Source organism: Pan paniscus, chromosome 3, assembly GCF_029289425.2.
Source record: "Pan paniscus chromosome 3, NHGRI_mPanPan1-v2.0_pri, whole genome shotgun sequence".
Lineage (NCBI taxonomy): Eukaryota > Metazoa > Chordata > Mammalia > Primates > Hominidae > Pan > Pan paniscus.
Genome location: NC_073252.2, coordinates 25561867 through 25575956, shown reverse-complemented (window position 1 = coordinate 25575956; position 14090 = coordinate 25561867). Strand labels below are relative to the sequence as shown.

Below are 14090 nucleotides of genomic sequence, written 5' to 3'. Positions count from 1 at the left end.
TAAACACGAATTAAAATCACAAGACAATATCACTTCACAATGGCTATAATTAAAAGGACAGATAATAACAAGTGTTGTAGGAGACAGGAAAAAAATCTGATTCCTCGTACCTTGCTGATAGGAATGTAAAACGGTGCAGCCACTTTGGAAAAGTTTGGCAGTTTTGGAAAAATTAAACGTATATCCACCATATGATCCAGCTACTCTATTCCTAGTATTTACCCAAGAGAAATAAAACCATGAGTCCATACAAGGACATATACATAAATGTTCATAGCAGCTTTTTTCTACAACACAGTAACTGGAGGAAACTTATATGACTACAAACAGGTGAATGGAAATATCCATACAGTGGAACATTATTCGTGAATAAAGGAATGAACTGTTGACAAACACATCAACATGGATAAATATCAAAAATATTTATGCTAAATAAATGAATGCACCTGCCCTTAAAAAACAGTACATACTGGCCAGGCACAGTGGCTCATGCCTGTAATCCCAGCACTTTGGGAGGCCAAGGCAGGCAGATCATGAGGTCAGGAGATAGAGACCATCCTGGCCAACATGGTGAAACCCCGTCTCCACTAAAATACAAAAAAAAAAAAAAAATTAGCCAGGCGTGGTGTGCACCTGTAGTCCCAGCTACTTGGGAGGCTGAGGCAGGAGAATCGCTTGAACCTGGGAGGCGGAGATTGCAGTGAACTGAGATTGCACCATTGCACTCCAGCCTGGCAGCAGAGCGAGACTCTGTCTCAAAAAAAAAAAAAAAAAAAAACACAAAAAACAGTACATACTGTATGATTACCTTTATATAAACTTCTAGAAAATGCCGACTAATCTATAGTGACAGAAAGCAGATCAGTGGATGTCTGGGGACCCTAGGGGTGCAGGGACATAGAATATTGGGGCAGGCAGAAACTTCTGGAGGTAATAGTATGTTCATTATCTTGACTGTGGTGATGATTTCACGGGCAGATGTATATGTCAAAATTCATCAAATGGTACATTTTAAATATGTGCAATTTATGATATGTAAAGTATCATACCTCAATAAAGGTAAAAATGTCAGGGAATTTTCCGCTAATGATCCCCATATCACTAGGGTAACCACACATCCCTGGTTGCCCAGGACAGTCCCAGTTGACATCTTCCATCCTGGAGTTCTGTCTGGTTATTGCCTCCTTCCCCCTACAGTCTCAAGAAGTATCTGGGTCTGGATTTAAATTCTACAGTCACCCTACATACAACCCCCATCATATTGTGAAAATTAAATCAAATTCCAAAAGTGCTATATCATAAAGAGTAATAATCTCAAAGAACTACAAAACACCAAAATTTAAAAATACATGTTTTCATAGTGATATGAAAAAAAAAACACAACAGAACAATGATCCTGATTAATCAACTTTGGAAGTTGCTGCAGTACCAAATCATTTTTCTAAAAACTAGTTAAAAAGGACAGGAGGGGAAGGATGAAACATTTATCTTTTCTTTCCCACATGAACTGTAACAAAGTAAGCTAACAGTTGATGAAACAAAGTTCTTTTTTACAGAAGAATTACAGCTAATGAATGCATAAACAATGACAAGATTCCAAAACCTTTTACAACCTCTGGGCAATGATCATCAGTTACTGCTAAAATCATTAGACAAAGGGCTGATGGGGAGCTTTGTAATGGATGGTTTATTGCTGGCTAACAGCTGAACACATGATTAATCTTAATATCACAAAAAGGAACAACCAAACATTATCTGCCTTTTGATGTGATGCAAAGAATTAGCCTTAAGAGGCGACTATAGTTGCTACTGGGGAAGGAGAAATGCAGAGGTGGAAACAGGAGTGTTGATTATTCTTTGCAAATGCACTGTCATAGAACAACTTGATTCTACTACCACATATAGATTTTTTAAACTGAGATACAATTCAGGTACCATAAAATTCACCCTTTCAAAGTGGACAATTCAGGCCAGGTGCAGCGGTTCATGCCTGTAATCCCAGCACTTCGGGAGGCCAAGGTGGGTGGATCGCTTGAAGCCAGGAGTTCAAGACCAGCCTGACCAATATGGCAAAACCCCATCTCTACTAAAAATACAAAAATTGGCCAGGCATGGTGGCGTGCCCCTGTAATTCCAGCTACTTGGGAGGCTGAGACATGAGAATCTCTTGAACCTGGGAGGCAAAGGTTATGATGAGCCAAGATCACGATGCCACTGCACTCCAGCCTGGGTGACACAGTGGGGCTCTGTCTCAAAAAAATAAAAAAAATAAAGTGTACAATTCAGTGGTTTTTAAACAGAAGTCTTTAACTAAAAAAAGGTTAAATCAAAAATGATATGTGGCTATTGTATGATTCTGTTTATATGAAACATCTAGAATAGGCAAATCCATAGAGACAGAAAGTAGAATAGTGGTTGCTAGAAGCTGGGGTGGGGAGTGGGGAAATGGGAGTAACTGCTGACAGGCACGAGGTTTCCTTTTGAGGTGATGAAAATGTTCTGGAAATAGATTGTAATAGTTGTACATCTTTGTACAGTGAGCCATGATCATGCCACTGAATTCCAACCTGGGTGAGAGAGCAAGACCCTACCTCAAAAACAAACAAACAAATAAATAAAAAGAGAGCCTGTCAGCCTGCATCACAAAGCAAAACCCAACCACTCTATTTCATCATTTCTAAGGTGTATATTTTTTCAAATTTTAGCATCTGCAATATGGAGATATGATTTATAATTGCCGTCAGCCAAACAGAGGCCAAGATGTAGTTCAGACCTCGTGAAAACTTGGTCCTTGCTCTTGAAGCTGTCATGTCTTCAGGCAAGTGTTGTGCATGGCTGGAACTACAGGTGGAGAGTTAATTGCCATCACCCTATGATTCATTACTGAAACATATCATGTACTTTCAGTCAGCCACCAGAACAGAGCAACAGGACATGCATTTGATATCAGAGAAGTAAATATCCCTTGGCCAGGTACTGTGGCTCACACCTGTAATCCCAGCTACCCGGGTGGCTGAAGCAGGAGGATCACTTGATTCCAGGAGTTCCAGATCAGCTTGGGCCATATATTGAGAACCCCCATCTCTAAAAATATTTTAAAACACTAGCCAGCCGGGCGCCGTGGTACACACCTGTAATCCCAGCACTTTGGGAGGCTGAGGCGGGTAGATCACTTGAGGTCAGGAGTTCAAGACCAGCCTGGCCAACATGGTGAAACCCTGTCTCTATTAAAAATACAAAAATTAGCTGGGCGTGGTGGCGGGCGCCTGTAATCCCAGCTACTTGGGAGGCTGAGGCAGGAGAGTCGCTTGAACCCCAGAAGTGGAGGTTGAAGCGAGCCAAGATCACGCCACTGCACTCCAGCCTTGGCAACAGAGGAAGACTCCATCTCAAACAAACAAACAAACAAAATTAGCCAGGAAGACCCCTTAATCCCAAAAGTTGGAGGCTACAATGAGCTATGAATGCACCACTGCACTCCTGCCTGGGCAACAGATGAAACTCTGCCTCCAAAAAAAGAAAGAAAAGAAAGGCAAGAAGAGAAAGAAAGAAAAGGAAAGGAAGAAAGAGCGGCAGCAAGAGTGAAAGAGAGAGAAAGAAAGAGACAGACAGAGAAAAGAAAGAAAAAATATACCTGGTTGAAAGAATAACAACAATAATTAAGGCCTTTTGAGGACCTAAGAAAGGAAAATCCCACAAGTAGAGGAAGTTGTATCGGGTTTTGTTACTCAAATATGGTCAAAAGGACTACCTATCACCCACTGAGTAACACTAGCTGAAGGGAGAAGTTGCAAAATCACTAGGAAGGGAAGAAAGAAAGTTCAAAGCAATGAGGGGCTGATGTGGTGATGATTCACTCACCATAAGGAGCTGAGTTTAATCATTTTTAAAAGAAGGAAAAGAACACTGCAAAATGAACCTCCACTTACATGATACATCTTTGTGCCTTGTCAATTAACTCTTTCCTTTAAATATTTCCAAACTGCCCTTCAGAAAGCTTCACTGCTAGTTTATTAACCTTTTCTTGATAAAAGATAAACTGAGATCTGGTGCATATTTCTATCTATTCAAAATCACAACATAATCAGCAACTATCATGCCTTAAATTTAACATTCAGACACATGGCCTTCTAAAAGGTTGGTAGAGAGAACATGAGAATATGAAGCACTCAAGATTACTCAGCTTTCCCCCCTTATTCGTATTTACAACACATTCCCCAGGGGGAGAGAAATTCATTCTGCTGCATGGCTCAGCATGATTCACAAATTGCAGGCTAGCATTTTGAAATGTCATTTTTATTGATCTCCATTTGATGTTCCATTTGCCTTTCCTGGAGTACACAAATTATGTTTATGGCATTTCTCTAAGAGCAGACCTTGAAAATCTCAGTTTAAATGAGATCTGAAAAAAAAAACCAAATGAAATATCAACGAAACAAAACTATTTGGATGCACATAAATTAATGCTGATTTTAGCATTTAAATATCTTTCCTAAGTCTTCATAGGTCACAATAAGGGTGCAAACATACTATATAATAAACATAATAACACATTTCAGAGCGTAACAGGCAGCTAAAAACTATTAAAAAAAAAGCAAATCTCAGGCACAAGATGTAAATATGTCAACTGAACACATATGAAACATAAAGCATGCTTCAAAGAGTGAGATTAGAAAAATGAAAATCAAATCCTACTCTGTAAACCTAGAAATCTGTGCAGCGCTACCAATCCTATATAATAAAAATCAGCTAACAGGTCAATTTATCTTGCTAGCTACCGTAAGTCCTTACAAATGATTTTAAAAATAAATTAGTCAACGAAAAGCTATTGTAACTGCACAAAAACATGAAAAATTTGCTTTATAGAATATGTATAATTTTAAGAATCAGTATAAAGTTTAAATGCAGTTTAATATTTTCAAATATAATAGTTGTTTAATAAGCTAACTTATAAATGCGTTATACAAAATTAAATTATCCACATTAGAAAATAATTACACTCTCAAGCAATAGTACATCATCCCTAGGTCTACTTACACATGAGAATGAACTGCTAGTCTCAAGCTGAAGACAGACAAAGAAAATAGGTTATTTATTATGCCTTTGATTTTAAAAAGCCAAAATTATAATAGGACTCTTTATCTTAAAGACACTGAATATTTTCAGAATGACTGATTTCAAACCGTTTGCTCCAGAGAAAGCATATAATAAAGCATAGGAACATTGATTACAAAGTGATACAGTGAAATCAATGATATTAAATTTCTACCCATCTTCCAAAACCTGTTCAGATGTCCTCTCCTTACCCTGTATTGATCACCTAAGCCACAAGTTACGCCCTAACGCTTCTGACTTCCAAAGCACTTAGCCTTTTCTTTCTTTTTTTTTTTTTCTTTGAGACGGAGTCTCGCTCTCTCGCCCAGGCTGGAGTGCAGTGGCGCAATCTCGGCTCGCTACAAGCTCCGCCTCCCAGGTTCACGCCATTCTCCTGCCTCAGCCTCCCGAGAAGCCGGGACTACAGGCGCCCGCCACCACGCCCGGCTAATTTTATTTGTATTTTTAGTAGAGACGGGGTTTCACCATGTTAGCCAGGATGGTCTCAATCTCCTGACCTCGTGATCCACCCGCCTCGGCCTCCCAAAGTGCTGGGATTACAGGCGTGAGCCACCGTGCCCGGCCAGCACTTAGCCTTTTCTATGAATACTGTAGATACTTAACACACCTTACTTTATACTAAATTATCTTTATTTCTATATCTCAACCCCATTACTAGCATTTTAAATGCTTTTTGAGCCTTCAATAAATACCTGCTGAATGAATGAATGAGTGAATGAATGACTAGGTGGACAGATGGTTGGATGGAGACTTCTGGCCACACAATCCAAGGTAATGGGTCACAGATGGTTTAAGATATTGAAAAGCATTTTATTGAGACATGCTGGCAAGAATTAGCACTAGATAAAAGATGAAATTATGGCCCCCCCCAAAAAAATAACCTTTTGGAAATTCTTTAATAATTCATATTTTACCCAGCTTTTGTGTTCTAATTAATATAAAATATGAATTTCAAAAAATTTTTCATCAAAAAAAATACTCTGGCACTACAAAGATAAGAACAGTGGTTTAGGCCTGGCATGGTGGCTCACGCCTGTAATCCCAGCACTTTGGGAGGTCAAGATGGGCAGACCACTGGAGGTCAGGAGTTTGACACCAGCCTGGCCAACATGGTGAAACCCCATCTCTACTAAAAACACAAAAATTAGCTGGGCATGGTGGCAGGTGCCTGTAATCCCAGCTACTCAGAGGCTTGATAGGAGAATCACTTGAAACCAGGACGTGGAGGTGGCAGTGAGACGAGATCGCGCCACTGCCCTCTAGCCTGGGCGACAAGAGTGAAACTGTAGCTCAAAAAAAAAAAAAAAAAAAAAAAAAGAGAGTGAAAAAAAAAAAAAAGAACAGTGGTTTAGCTCCAAACTAAAATTTTACTATGCATAGAAATAAGATCACCTAGATTTTCTTACAGAGTTTAATTAAATCACCAATATCCTTCTAACAGAAACATGCTTATCAGATAAAAGTGTTAAGGACAGAATACAAAACTATGTATACATTATGGCTACACACAAACCTGGCATAGGAAAAAAAGCCAGAAGGAAATAATACAAAATGACCAAGGTGATGAGTTCAAAGGAAGAAACCACGGGCCATGTGGTTCTACTTTCTCCGTCTTCAATACTCTATTTTCTCTCAATAATCACTATGATAAATCTCTACATTAAGTCTTTACCTTTTCTCTCCTTACGTATCCTCGAATTAAATCGCTATGCGTCATATATTACTATCTGCTTTTACATTTAAAAGCAATCTTTTAGAATCAGGCATAAGATGAGTCACAGCTTAGTACTTCTCATAATGTGAACATGATAAAGTATAACTCCTATAAGCTTCAGTTTTCTCATTGAAGTAAACCACCTCTGCAGGACTAAATAATATCTCATGTAAAACACCTAGCACAGTGCCTACCTCACAGTAGTGCTCCATTTTCTTTTCTTTCTTTTTTTTTTTTTGTGACAGCATCTCACTCTGTCACCTGGGCTGGAGTGTAGTGGCACGATCTTGGCTCACCTCTGCCTCCCAGGTTCGAGCAATTCTCCTGTGTCAGCCTCCCAAGTAACTGGGATTATAGGTGTTGCCACTACGCCTGGCTAATTTTTGTAATTTTAGTGGAGATGGGATTTCACCATGTTGGCCAGGCTGGTCTCGAACTCCTGACCTCAAGTGATCCACCCACCTCGGCCTCCCAAAGTGCTGGAATTACAGGTATGAGCCACCATGCCTGGCCTCAATTTCCTTTAATTCCCTTTTCAAGATGTTTTGGGTGATGACTGAATTCCCACACAGTAAATACACAGACATCTCTGACTAACCACTGTAGTTAAGGGACAATCAAATTATCCTGAGAAATGCCTCCTGTATCAAATGACTTTAAAATCTACTACTAAACAGCTCAGGAAAAATATTATAAATACACCCCAGTACTCCTCTGTGCTTAGTCTAAATGAGGCCTCACAATCTTTCTGAACACAGCAGCCCAGGTAAAATGAAGGAGCTGCCATAAAAGTGAAAACCTATTTGTCATCAGTAACCTAGACAAGAGGCTTTTTAAGGAGCTTCTCCCAGCACATACTGTATAATGTCAGTGACACAGGTAAGAGATAAATTCTTTTCACAAGCTTGTCAAAAAATTATATCTATGACTCAACTCTAATCCACCCAATAAAACATTTCAACAATGCAGATTTTTAAAAATAGATGTTTAGAGATTTTTCAAGTTTGGTTTAGTATTTCAAAAAAGAAACATCACAGCAAATCTTAACAATGGATTTGATAATGGGTTCTGATCTATACACCAAAAGCACAAGCAACAACAAAAAAAATTGATAAATTGAACTTCATCAAAATTAAAACTCTTGTGCTTCAAAGGACATCAAGAAAGTCAAAAGACAACCTACAGAATAGGAGAAAATATTTGCAAATCATATATTTGGCAAAGTTGTAATATCCAGAACATATAAAGAACTCCTGTGACTCAACAACAAAAAGATAACCCAATTAAAAATAGATAAAGGACTCAAACAGACATTTTTCCAAAGATCATACATAAATAGCCAATAAGCACATGAAATGATGATTCACATCATTAGTTATTTGATAAAAAACAAAAATCAAAGCTGCAATGACATACCACTTCACAATTACTAGGATGGTTGTAATCAGAAAAACAAGAAATAATAAGTGTTGGCAAGGATACGGAGAAATTGGAATGCATATACACTCCTAGTGGGAATGTAAAATGGTGCAGCCACTATGGAAAACAGTTTGGCGGTTCCTCAAAAAACTAAACACAGAATTACTGACAATTCCACGTCTAGGTATATACCCAAAAGAATTGAAGACAGGGTCTCAAACTAATATTTGTATATCAATGTTCACTGTAGCATCATTCACAACAGCAAAAAAGTAGACACAGCCCAAGTGTCCATCAACAGATGAACAGATTTTTAAACTGTGGTATAGACAGACAACGGATATTATTCAGTTGTAAAAAGGAATACAGTTCTGATACATGCTACCACATGCATGAACCTTGAAGACATTACGCTAAGTAAAATAAGCCAGACCCAAAAGGACAAATATTGTATAGTCTCACTTGTATGAGGTACACAGAATTGTCAAATTCATAGCAACAAAAATAGTCGGGCACAATGGCTCATGCCTGTAACCTTCACAGTTTGGGAGGCTGAGGTGGGCGGATCCCTTGAGCCCAGGAGTTCTAGACCAGGAGTTCTGGGCAACATAGCAAGACCTTATCTCTATAAAAAATAATAATAAATTAGCTGGGTGTAGTGGCGTGTGCCTGAAGTCCCAGCTACTCATGAGGCTGAGGTGGAGGACTGGTTGAGCCCAGGAGGTTGAGGCTATAGTGAGTCGTGACAGCACCACTGCACTTCAGCGTGGGCAACACAGAGTGAGACCCTGTCTCAAAAAAAAAAAAAAAAAAACACACACAAAAATAAATCAGAGGTTACTAGGGTTTGGGAGGAGGTAGAATGAGGAGTTACAGCATAATGGTGGCAGTTTCTGTTTGGAGTGATGAAAAAGTTTCGGGAATGGGGCGATGGTTACACAACAACATGAATGTACTTAATGTCACTGAATTGCACACTTGAAAATGATTAAAATGGCAAATTTTATATTATATATGTAACTACAATAAAAATAAATAAATGAAAGTAAACTTAAAGGCATAGAAAAAGGCAATAACAAAAAAACATGACAGCTAAACTAATAAAGAAAAATGACACTGCATCAGTACCTTTCCACACACTGCGTTCGGGACAGGGGAGGCTGACATCTTCGGTTATGAGCTTCTCGGGCAGCAAGTCTAGCTCCTGACAACTGAAAGAGAGTACAAAACCCATTGAATAAACTGTGAAATATCTATCATCCTAGAAGAACTGGCATCACATTCTGACATCAAGAAGTCAGAAATTCAACCAACTCAACAGGCATTCATTTCAGGGGAAAACAAAACAGCGAAAACTGGGAAAATTCTAGAGCAGCTTGAAGCAATATCCAGCATATTAAAGCACTGAGAGATTAACATATGTTCACTGTAGCATCATCCACAATAGCAAAAAGGTGGACACAAACCAAGTGTTCACCTTAATGGGTCTGCAGAAGAGTGGTATATAATACTGTTTTACCATAAACCTAACAAAACTGAAAATTCTCTGGTCAAAGTTTTCAGAAACTTCAACTGGAGCCGAGTTCAAGAGGATACCAAGCTCATGACTATATCTCTAAGTGCCTTCATTGGTCATCTAATAGCTGTATAAGGGATGTTCAATGCAAATGTTCAAAAAAAGTGTTTTTTAACACTTTCTGGAATGATCATGATTTCTCTTTAGTAAGCAATCTGTATCTGCCAACGGTGCTATCGACTGAATGTTTGTGCCCCCTAAAATTCGTATGTTGAAGCCTTAACCCCAATGTGATGGTATTTAAATGAGGGGCCTTTGAGAGGTAATTAGGCCAAGAGGGTAGAGCCCTCAGGAATGAGATTAGTGTCCTTCTAAGACAGACAGTGCTTGCTTCCTCTCTCTGGGAAATGAGGATATAAAGAAAGGATGACCCTCTGCAAATCAGGAAGAGGACAGGACCTACACCAGACACTAGATCTGCCAGCATCTTGATCCTGGACTTCCCAGTCTCCAGAACTGTAAGAAACAGATGTCTGTCGTTTAAGCCACACAGCCTATGGTACTTCTGTTACAGAAGCCCAAGCTAACACACAGAAGATCAGCCCCACCCAATATTACCACCTCAGAGAGTCTTATGGGGAAATAAGACTTTGAGACAGTAGTTTAAGATATCAGTAATCAGAGTAAACATGAACTCATTTTCTGAACCAACAAACATAGTATCTCCATCTCTCTTAAGAGATTTATCTTATATGTTCAGACCGCATATTTTTATTGGTTTACACGTTCTCAACAAAATTGTCACATATACCAAAAATAAAAAATAAATATCCAAAAAGTTGATATACCTTTTCATCTTCCCACTGAAAAAAATTACAGTCTTTTCTATCTCTACAGGCTGAACAGGCATAAAACCTCCGAGTTTCTTCTTTCCCTTGGGTCACCTTTACAAACAGAAGAGTGGGTCCTAGTTCCAGAATAGAAAAAAAAAAAAAAGTGTCAAGTAATGGTCATCTACGTCAAGTTCTTAGTTTTCGCCACCCTTAAATAAAATTTGTTTGAGCTTTATGCACAATTTATCATAATTAAATCCATCTCTTTGGTTGGTTGTTTTTTGTTTTGTTAGGGTTTTTTGTTTTGTTTTCTTGAGACAGGGTCTCCCTCTGTCGCCCAGGCTGGAGCGCAGTGGCACAATCATGGCTCACTGAGATCTCTGCTTCCTAGCCTCAAGCGATTCTCCCGCCTCAGCATCCCGAGTAGCTGGGACTACAGTTGCGTGTCCCCAGCTGTTTTTGTTTTTTTGTAGACGGAGTGTCACCATTTTTGCCCGGGCTAGTTTCAAACTCCTGGGCTCAAGCGATCAGCCGGCCTCGGCCCCCCAAAGTGCTGGAACTACAGGTGCACGCCACCACGCCGGCTTCTCTGTGTTTAATGAATGTTTCTTTTCTCTCTGTTACAACATTCCGGCAGTGACTACTTATAAATAATTTTTGAAAACTGGTCTCTTCAGAAAGAAAATGCTATTGTCGGTACATTTGCTGTCTACGTTGTGAATATTACAAACCTGAGACTAAAACAAGGAAGGGACTCAGAGAATTGAGGACTTCGACATCTCTTGCGCGGTTACCCTTGCAGTGAAAACCTGAGCTTTGAGCTGGACACGCCCACTTTCTGTAAGTTAGAGAAAAACTGAGTCTAGTTCGCAGGCAAGAATTACACTGTTTTTCTCCCTAATTTTTTATTTTTGAAGGGAGAGCAAATCAACAAATGAAATCCCCAAGTACTTGTCAACGAGAACTATTCAATACCATGCATTCTTCTCTTTGCCTACTTTTCTGCCCCTTCCCCCCAAAAAAGAGATGAAATAGTCCTGGAGCCAAAACCACAAGAGTGGAGACTTGCTCTGAATGTTTCTCAAGTAAGTTGAAAAACACCGCGTTCCGAGGAAGGAGTATTTTCTAGGCAGCACACTGGTGAGGGAAAGAGGCGGGTAAAAATACAGGAGCCCCAAAAGCCACTTCCAAGCCAACTCACACCCTCAGCGCCCGGCAGTTAGGCTGAGCCCAGACTCTGACCCACCGTGAGGGCACAGCGGGGCGGGGACGGCAGGATCCAAAGGAAGCACCACTTCCATTCCCGAGCTTCCCCGGCACCCTGCGCTGCCTTCTGCCTCCACGGCTTCAAACCCATTCCTGGAGGCCGCCATCTTCCCGCCGCCGTCCCGAAAGCCTCAGTACGAAACAAGAATGCTGAGAAAGAGCGCCCCCACGACCCAAAGCGACCCACAGCGCCCCCAGGCGCTTAGGAGGAGCTGGGGCGGGGGCTGCCGCGGCGGAGGCCACGCCCCGAAACGCAGTCCCCGCCCACCTGGGGGCTGCACCTAAGCGGCCCCTAGCGGTGGGGCTCGCAGGTCACTTGCGGGACCTGTGCCATGAGCTCAGCGCATGAAGCCCCCTCCTTTCTTAAGAATATAGCCAGGAAGTGAGATGATTCGAACAAAGACTTGGTTGTATTGTAGGTCCAAAAGGCAGCATTACCACCTCTGCCAAATAGCTGAAATGGCTGCAGCAGCTGTGATTTAAGGATCATTCTTTGTTTTTCAAAGTCACAGTCACTGCATCATCCTCTGTAACTTTTGGACAACGCTGAAAGTTGCACATCATAGTTGCATACTCATTGACATTTATACATTAGAAAGAAAGAAAACCGTCCTGATTTGCAGATGACATGATTGTCCACATTTTAAAAATCCGAAAGAATCTATCAGGAAAACACCTCCGGTTTAAACTGAGTTCAGCAAGGTTGCAGGATATGAGATAAACACACAAACATCAACTGGATTTCTAAATACTAGCAATGATCACAAGAACACTAAAAAATAGAATACCACTTACAATCACTCAAATAAATGAAATAGGTGTAAATCTAACGAAATATGTACAGAGCTTTATGTATGCTAAAAACTCCAAAATGCTTGATTAAAAAAAATCAAGGCTGAGTGCAGTGGCTCACACCTGTAATCCCAGCACTTTGGGGGGCCAAGGAGGGAGGATTGCTTGAATCCAGGAGTTCGAAACCAGCCCGGGCAACAAAGCGAGATGACATCTCTAAAATAAATAAGCAATTTTTAAAGGTTTTTAAAAATCAAAGAATAGCCGGGCACGGTGGCTCACGCCTGTAATCCCAGAACTTTGGGAGGCCAAGGCAGGTGGATCACAAGGTCAGGAGATCAAGACCATCCTGGCTAACACCGTGAAACCCCGTCTCTACTAAAAATACTAAAAATACAAAAACAAAAAAATTAGCCAGGCGTGGTGGCGGGCACCTGTAGTCCCAGCTACTCAGGAGGCTGAGGCAGGAGAATGGCGTGAACCCGGAAGGCGGAGCCTGCAGTGAGCCGAGATTGTGCCACTGCACTCCAGCCTGGGTGACAGAGTGAGACTCCGTCTTAAAAAAAAAAAAAAAAAAATCAAAGAATAAACAAATGCAGAAACATACTGCACTCATAAATCAGAAGACTCAACATAGTAAAGATATCAGTTCTCCCCAGGTTTAATGCTTATACAGGTGTAGCACAATTGCTATGAAAATCCCAGCCAGATTCTTTTTGTACATTTAGACAATATTCTGAAATTTATATGGAAAGGCAAGGGAACTAAAATAGCTAAAACAATTTTGGAAAAAGAATAATGAAGCGGGAGGAATCAGCCTACTCAATTTCAAGTCTTATAGTGCAGTAATCAAGACGCAGCCACATGTCTATGGTTGTAGACGAAATAGTCTCTTATGTTATTTAAAGAACCATTGGGGCATGTGCCTAGTTAACTTCACACATTGAGTGCTATGGTTTATTACTGTAAAAACATGGCTGTTTTTCTTTCACATTTCATGTAATGGTTTTACTCAAATTCTCCATCTGCACCAGTAGCATCTGTATCTTTGATGTACCAGTGTCCCCTTTTTCAAGTTGTCCAGCACACTTTTTCAGTGTATATTATCTGCACATGTCTGGTCTTTTGAGATAGGAAACTTTCTACAGCTATGATGATGATACTTTCGGACACTATCTCAAGACCTAACTAGCTGGGCACACATTCTCAGGACCCCTTGAGACAGTGCCCTAGGCAGAATAAAAACTAAAAGACCTAACTACCTACTCACATGAACTCTAGCACTTTTATTTACAAATTTGTTTTAGATGTACAAATTTGTGATCTTAAAAGACTTGTTTATAAAATTTGCAAGTGAATTTGTAACTCGTAAAACCAGAGTTACTGAGTCGTATTTCCTCTTTCTCTTTTAAATAATGCTGATTCTTTGAGGCAA

At 40.1% G+C, this 14090-nt stretch overlaps 1 protein-coding gene across 2 annotated transcripts in view; it reads right to left on the bottom strand.

Moving 5' to 3' along the window:
* ZCCHC4 (zinc finger CCHC-type containing 4) overlaps nucleotides 1-12111 on the bottom strand; it is a 57086-nt gene extending 44975 nt beyond the window's left edge. The window contains exons 1-3 of one of the 2 annotated variants that reach the window (XM_003826837.4): nucleotides 11844-12093; nucleotides 10613-10731; nucleotides 9377-9459 (exon numbers count right to left, since the gene is read on the bottom strand). In XM_003826837.4, the coding sequence (XP_003826885.1) occupies nucleotides 9377-9459; nucleotides 10613-10731; nucleotides 11844-11970 (329 nt within the window). In that variant the 5' untranslated portion in view covers nucleotides 11971-12093. Of the gene's footprint in view, nucleotides 1-9376; nucleotides 9460-10612; nucleotides 10732-11843 lie in introns of both variants that reach the window. The other variant, XM_034958388.3, reaches the window with a different exon arrangement.
* Between the last annotated feature and the right edge of the window lie 1979 nt (nucleotides 12112-14090).